Source organism: Acartia tonsa, chromosome 6, assembly GCF_053477335.1.
Source record: "Acartia tonsa isolate MP-2025a chromosome 6, ASM5347733v1, whole genome shotgun sequence".
Taxonomy (NCBI): domain Eukaryota; kingdom Metazoa; phylum Arthropoda; class Copepoda; order Calanoida; family Acartiidae; genus Acartia; species Acartia tonsa.
The window spans coordinates 1,418,590-1,426,712 of NC_137265.1; the positions used below are offsets into that span (position 1 = coordinate 1,418,590).

The 8,123-nt window shown below is 30.3% G+C and overlaps 1 protein-coding gene across 1 annotated transcript; it reads right to left on the minus strand.

The window, feature by feature from the left end:
• Positions 1-4: 4 nt before the first annotated feature.
• LOC145321549 (uncharacterized) lies at positions 5-6,749 on the minus strand. The gene is made up of 16 exons (XM_080162967.1): positions 6,618-6,749; positions 6,344-6,412; positions 5,999-6,076; positions 5,535-5,629; positions 5,386-5,450; positions 5,086-5,239; positions 4,744-4,858; positions 3,963-4,070; positions 3,303-3,376; positions 2,218-2,299; positions 1,648-1,760; positions 1,466-1,549; positions 1,261-1,297; positions 758-816; positions 476-592; positions 5-129 (listed from the first exon to the last, which is right to left on the minus strand). The coding sequence occupies exons 1-16, from the start codon at positions 6,702-6,704 to the stop codon at positions 66-68; spliced, it is 1,401 nt and encodes a 466-aa protein (XP_080019093.1). The 5' UTR covers positions 6,705-6,749; the 3' UTR covers positions 5-65.
• Positions 6,750-8,123: the final 1,374 nt, after the last annotated feature.

Here is an 8,123-nt window from a genome sequence, read left to right on the forward strand (position 1 = left end):
CAAATTTTGGATCTGAAAGTATTCAATTTTTGAAAGGTATGTTTTTAATCCAAATGTACACGCGGTTAACCGTTACTATCGCCAGTATTATCAAGTTTCGCCACTTGATTTCTTAACACACTGGAACCTCTGAAAATAAATAAAAAACATTAATTTTTCTTTTTTTCAAGCCCTAAGAATATTTAACAATAAAAAAGATTTAGATCATGGAAATAAAACGAAGTAGCAGGTTTCGTCGTATTTTCACAATAGCTTTTCTCCTATTTCTAGCCCCTGATGCAGGGCCTAATCCCTAACCCTACGGGACAATCATTAACATTTACCTAACTTAACCTTACCTAACTTACCTGTCAAAAGCTACTGTGAAAATACACACACGCCACGCTACTTTGTTTTCTTTCCATGATCCAAAGATTTTATTAATATTTCAAATGCTTATTTTGATCAAATAAACCATAAAAAAAAACTTATTGACCTTAATATTCCAATCTTTCCATTTTTAATTCTATTAACACCAGAAGTACGTAGAATAGAAGTGGTGGGTGATTCTGAGATGTGTTTTAGTTTTCTTACAGTCTGCATATCTTCTTTACTGAAATATATGGACAAGTTTTTAAGTGTTTTACTTCCATTAAAATAATTACGAAAATGTTAAAATTAAATCAGTTTAATTTTGAGAATGATTAAAGAAAACAAAATTAGTTGACTAGAATACTCAATTTAAAAAAAAGGATAAGCTGAAATTTAAAAAATAAACCTCTGATTATCATTTTTGTGGTTAAGGGATACTTCGGCAGGTTCCAAATTTGTGACATTCTGAAAATTTTCATTATATTTCTTTTATGTTGCAACTTTATTAGGACAATAAATATCTGTTAAAAAGTAAACATGCTTTTAACCCGCGATCGTGGCTCATTATGTAGCACATCCGCTCGTCGCCGGGGAGGTGAAAGGTTCGAATCACTGACTGACACCGCGTCGTAACTAAAGACGTTAAATATGGTTCCTACTGCTGCTATGTCAGGTGCACGACATTAATAGTAACGGTGGGGGGAATGCCTTGGCCCATAAACAGTCGCAACTCTCTACCATCACAAAGGTCGTGCAAGCAGAGTTGTTTGTCTAATAGATGTTACTTAACCTAATGTCCTTGGGTGTCGCATCCCATTACACGAGGATGATGCTATGGATTCTCTAGATGATCACTTAAATCGAAGGAGAATCCCACCCTTACGATTCAATGGTAAATATGCTTTTTACCTGTTTATAATTACTACTGTTCAAAATATGCTGAGATCTATTAAATTCATATAAAATAAAGATTTTCTAAAAAGTAAAGAGGGTATTAAAAAAACTATTTTGCCAATCACTTTTCATCTTATAATGATTGAAATTAATACTAAACTAAGTGAATTTAAATATTTTTATATAAAATTTAAGACTGTCATATATTTTATATAATTTCCTTTCGTGGCGTTTCAGAGCATTCAAACTCAAGAAATGTTCTTTACAAACAGAACAAGACAATGTTTTTCCAGTATGTAACCGCCTGAAATTAAAAAAAAACGTATGAGTTTAATGAGTTGAGTATACGATATAATATTTTCATTATATAAAAAATAAGATATTTTAATTATAAATTATTGCCTGTGATGTTTCAATCCATTGTTTGACTTGAAATGTTTGTCACAAAATTCACAGGAGTAAACAGTTCCAGAATGACTTTTCTTGTGCTGGCCTAGGTTAGCCCAGGTGTTAAACTAAACAACAACAGAAATGTATATACCTATAAGGATTACTTAGTCCATTATTGGCTCTCAATAACAAATTCAGATAAAAACTAGAAAAGTAAATTGTAGCAAAACAGGTCCAAAGGCATAATTGCAAATGTAATAACAAAAATTAATTGCGCTATTACGTCACTTAATAAAAATAGGTACAACCAACTATGTTCTAATGGATAAAGAATATTCGTGGTTATCGTGAAAGGAGAAAATTTGTCGTGTTGATAACATGGAATTAATTTATTGGTCAGTTTATTCATGTAGTAGGAGGGGGGAATGTCCGTTGATGGAAGTTATTTAGCGTGCTGCGAGTTTCGCTTTATTAGAGAACATGAAAATCTGGTGTGACATCCAAGTAATAATATATCCATATATGTTCTGTGTTTAATTTACAAGAATTATAAGAGCATAGTTCTGAAAAAGAAGCACCTACCTTTTTATCACAGATATTACAATGAAATGATTTAGATTCAGTTGTTCTATGCCTACCAGCCTCGTGCTTTAATATATTTGATCTGATTCATAAGCAATTTTTTACTTCAGTAAAACTTTTATGCGAAATTGTCATGTTCACTTTTAGATACAATAAAGAACTAAAATTTCGTAGTTGTTATTTCGTAAATTTCAATCAGAAACGTGCATACTAAGTTTTTATCGTGTAATGTGTTATCATATTATATAAAGGAGTAAGTTTATTTGTTGTTTTTTATCTTAAGATTTCGATAACTTCATAACCGATTGAGTTCTACATTTTAGCAAAGCTTCCTATAAGTCCTTGGATGGTTTTAGGCTTTTTTATTTTAAGATACCTTTTTAGAAGTTTAGTAATGTTTTGGAATATTTTAATGTCCTTTTCTACCCTTTTGAATTCAAAGCACCTAGATGCTGGTATTCTCTAAAGGGTACACCGACAAACGTCCTAATACGACAAACGTCCTAATGCGACAAACGTCCTACGCGACAAACGTCCTAAGCGACAAACGTCCTACCGCGACAAACGTCCTACTGCGACATCTTTTTAGTAAAACGTCCTAAAAATTTTCAAAAATTATGAAATAAAAAAAATCTTCCAAATTTAAGGACAAAATCCTCTAATTGTAAGAATACTTATCAATATAAAATTCAAAATGGCGATAAAACACAGGAAAATAATCTTTAACTGAAATTTATTTTTTGAATAACTTTAACCATAGGCTAAATTTTAAAAATCTGTCCGACAGTTTTCCCAAAGTCTGTGTTGGCTATCAAATGGTATGGTTTCGAACCCGATACATCCTTGCATTACAAAATTCGACCTTTAAATTTTTAGGACGTTTTACTTAAGAGATGTCGCAGTAGGACGTTTGTCGCTTAGGACGTTTGTCGCGTAGGACGTTTGTCGTAGTAGGACGTTTGTCGCGGTAGGACGTTTGTCGGTGTACCCTCTAAAGGGCTACCTATTCTTTTTTTTCAAAGGGTACTTTATTATAATTTATGACGGTGACATTTATGTAGGTAAATAATAATAAAATTGCTTTCCTGTTGATACTTGTATAATCGCAGTGGCTACATTTGAAAGGCTTGGTCCAATCACTGTTGTGCTTATACATGTGCTAAAATATAAAAAAAATAAGATTTTTATTTTATAAGTTTGATGTTCTGTTTTTCTCATTATTAGAGCACTAAAATCTTATATAACCCTAGACTTAAGGTATAGCCGTGAAGAAAAGTTAAGAAAACTTTTGTCTTTCTTCATTTTGGCGTGATAACTGAAACATCAAGTAAATGCGCAATTATTTGTTAAATAAATCGTTGCAAAGATTATAAATATAATATCTGTAATAGTTAAATTTTTTTAGATATAAATTATACATATCTATAATACAAAGTAGAATGAAGTCTGTCCGTCCGTCTGTCTGTCTGTCCCTTAAGATCTCGGTAACCACTGAACCGATCGGATTCTACTCTTCAGGGAATATACCTACTGGTCCTGTGGTGGTTTTAGGCTATTTTCTTGGGGGGTGGGACACCCCAATCCCCCCAAAAATGAAAAAAAAAACCTAAATTTTTTTTTAATTAATTAAAATTTGTGGGGGCTTCTCCAGAGGTAATTATATTTTTTCTTTAATTACCTCTTGGGGCAAAGCCCCTAGAGACTAGGGGCGAAGACACTTGTCCTGGCTTTTTAATAAAACAAACCTGGGTAAGGTGTCCCCACGTATCACAATTTTTATTGCAAAGAGGACAGCTAAAACTGCCATCACTATTTCTGTGGGTGGTTATGTGAGCCCTAAATCCTGACAAATCCTAAATATTAAAATAAAATTATTATCAATTCTTTTTAGAATAGGGTTTAATTACAAAATTTAAAAATAAAATATGAATTAAAAAAAGAAAGGATAGTGCAATGTCCAAAAACAGAAGCAATAAAGGGGGGGGGGGGGCGAAAGTGACACTTTTTGAAACCAAAACTAAAAGTCAAAGGAACTCAACTAAAAAAAGAGTTACAGGTCTGAGATTTTGCATGGCAGTTGCTTTAAAGGGGTACAATATGGAACTGTGAAAAAACGGCGGCGCAACCGCCGAAAACCACCGAGAAAAGGCAAAAAAAATTTCGGCGGGAAACGGCGGTTTTCGGCAGTTGCGCCGCCGTTTCTTCACAGTTCCATATTGTACCCCTATAAAGCAACAGCCATGCAAAATCTCAGACCTGTAACTCTTTTTTTAGTTGAGTTCCTTTGTTGACTTTAAGTTTTGGTTACAAAAAGTGTCACTTTCGCCCCCCCCCCTTAGTATAATTCATTATATGGCTCGAGAAAAAGTCGTGCAATCAAAGAATACTTTTCTGCAAAGATACACGAGTCAATGGACTTATACGCATTTAATCACTTGCCTAAATTAGTAAATACCCCCCATTTTATCAAAGTTTGCTACCCTTTAATAAATATATATTAAATTGCCAAAAAAAGTGAATAAATACCTTGTTATTAAAAGACAGATTGCAAAGTTTGCATATGAAATTATTCTTTGTTTTTGGTTTAATGATGTGGCTTGTATTCACAATTTGATGTTCTTGCTTTTCATTTTCTGTTAACCTAAAGAACAATAACATATAGTTAAATGTTTGTATCTTTAAAATAACTTCAAACTAAATGTATATTTGTAAAGGGGTAGTTCCAATAGAGAATTTTTGTAACTTTCATAGAATGTACTTAGTTTCATTGCTAAAAAACTGAGATAACCAACTTTTAACTAAACCTCCGTCATAGGACTATCCCTTTATAATAAAAGACCATTGAAAAAATTAAGTTCATTTACTTACATTAAGGAACAATCTTGGCATTTGTATCTTTTTTCTTTATTTTCCATATAATCTTTCTGCGTCTGATGGACTGATATTGTGTGTTCAATGTTTGCAGAAATATTTTCTAATTTGGAAATGTTTTTTGTGCTTTCTTTTACCGAACTAATTTTGTCTAAATAATGTAAAAATTAATAAGGAAAATTATGGCTATGAAAGAGGAATATGTAAGATATTACCTTATTCCGAAATACTTAAATACTACAAAAAGCGAATTTTGTAGCAAAGTTCAATTATTGCTTGTTATAGGTAGGTACCTACCTGTTTCATAAATCAAACCAACATTATCTTCTGTATAAAAGGAATTTTCATCAAAATTTTCTTCCCTGAAATGAATTGCCTTTAAATCTTTTAATGGCTATAATATTTTATGGTTCTAGAAAATGAAATTCTAAATTATTTCACTATACCTTTCAATCTCATAATATATATCTAGAACATTGAGTAGATTTAGTTCGTCTTCAGAGAAACAATAGTCTTTAGTCAGAAACAGCTTTTTTAATGTCTGAAAAAAAATTATACTTAAGTTTATTAAAAAAATAAGTAACTTAAAGATACCAAGTAGCCAAATATTGACAATCTTATTTTCATCTTACAAAGTAACAGTAAAATGAAATACAGAGAATAATTATCCATAAACATAAAAGCCGTTAGCCGGTTCTTTTCCAACTTTTAATTCGATTTAGGGAAAATAGAACTACTAAGGACCAACTCATGTTAAGTTTCATAACAAAATTTGGAATCTAAGTTCCATTTGCGCATTGATTACGAGATGGTTGCATTACCGTCCCCCCCCCCCCCTCTATATAGTAAGCAGATACACTACTTTCCTAAAAGACAATAGGTATTGATAATAACCTATACCTAAACTTACTTGGTAGACAAATTCTTTTTGGTAATTAGGAAGATAAATAGTAGTGTGTTGATCAAACTCTTGATAATACATCAGGTCCTGAAACAATTCACAAAATCTAATTAGAAATTGCTTTCTAATGTAGGTAATTTGGTTAGGCTTTAATTCTTTGTATGGAAGTTATTAATAATAACTTGTTATTGAAATTAGTACTGATACCTATTTCTAAATGAAGAGAGGATTTTATTAAGAATGTAAAGCTTAATATTATTTTCATGTATAAAAAATAATAAGATTTAAATTAAATTTTTGTTCTAGATATCTAATATAAATGTTCTTTTCTACTCTTTTAATTGAATTACTTACTTGAAACATTTTACTGGAAGCACACAAGAAAAGAGAACTAAAGCTAAATTCTCCGTCTTCACAAAATATCTATCAAAAGAGAAAAAAAAGTATGAATAGAAATAAAATCGTGTTCAAATTATTGTTTTTATTAAAACACGGAGGATTAAACTAGGCCCTGGTAGGGTAAAGCCTTTGACTTCGTATAAATAACTCAATCAAAAATAGTAATAAAAAGTCAATAATCATCAATTTTTCAACTCTATTGACAAAAGTATTAAAAATCTGTTCTTACTTGAATATCTTGATAATGATGAATTATTGAGGTATCATTTAATAAAATTTCTAACTTTATGAGCAGCCCAGCATCTGGTACGTTCATTATTCTGTCTATAAAGCGGAAGTTTATAGGATCATGGAGAGGAAACGAAGTAGTGGGTTCTGTCGATTTTACACAGCAGCTAGCTTTAGATGGGTTATTTTAAGGTAGGTTAGGTAAATACGTTACTGATTGCCCCGCAGGATTAGAAATAGGAGAACAGCTATTGTGAAAATACGACAAAATCCTCTACTTCGTTTTCTTTCCATGATTCGAAGTTATTTCTATAAATTAACATAATATTTAAAATTGAAACTGATGTGACTAAAGATTTGTAACATATTGTTTAGAAATATAAGTCGATAAGATTTTAAAACTATTATATACTTTAATTTTAGTTTTAGAACAATTAAAAAAGTAGGGAAAGTTATATTATGTTAGCTAATATAACTTAATTATCTAAAATTGGACCAGAAAATTAATGATATTTTATAGATAAATATTTTCAGAAACTCCAAATAAAAGATTTGATATTATTAATTGATTACTTACTGCGTATATACAAATTTTTGATTACATGAAAGAAATTTAGGTATTACTGTTTGTGATGAAAAAAATAAAAATTTTTAAAATTTAGGAACTTCAAAAATGAATTAAATTAATAGAACCTAATCTTAGTTAAAACCCTAATAAAAAATTTAACAAAAATATGGACTTTTTACATAAAGTTTTTGCTGATTCTCAAATTAAATTAATAGAACCTAATCTTAGTTAAAACCCTAATAAAAAATTTAACAAAAATATGGACTTTTTACATAAAGTTTTTGCTGATTCTAAAAACTTTCTTTTTTTCCTTTTCTTTCTTTGACAGAGAAAAGTTTTTGTTGTATCACTGTGCGCAAATACCGCGTATCATATTCTTAACATGGTTGCCGGATTTATTTTGAATAATTTGAAAATAAGTAAAAATGAACGCAAATAATGTTTATTTATTTTGAATTGATCTAAGTTTAAGTTCTAATGATTATTCTTTAATGGAATAACCATTTTTAGTCTTAAACAATTTTTCCATGACAAAAAATATATGTATCGTTGATCTTACATTTAATCTGGGAACCATGGTTTTAAAAAGACGATGTCACATAAGGAAAAACGGGACTTTTTAAAATTGATATAATTTTATAAGGACAATATTTTATTCATGTACAATTAATATAGAGGAATTTCTTGAGTTTGAATAAGCTTAATATATGCACTATCTTTAATGAATTAGTTCATATATTTCTTAAATATTCTAAATAGTTTACATATCGGAAAATCTAACATCTTAGCCTTTTATTCCCATGGTTAATCTAACTACATATTGAATTAATAATGATATAGATGCATAAAAGCGGGAATGAGTCCACCTCCCAGAAGAAATTAAGGCCAAGGAATACAGCCAAGGATCCAACCCATCTACACTCGACTACTTTTCTTTTA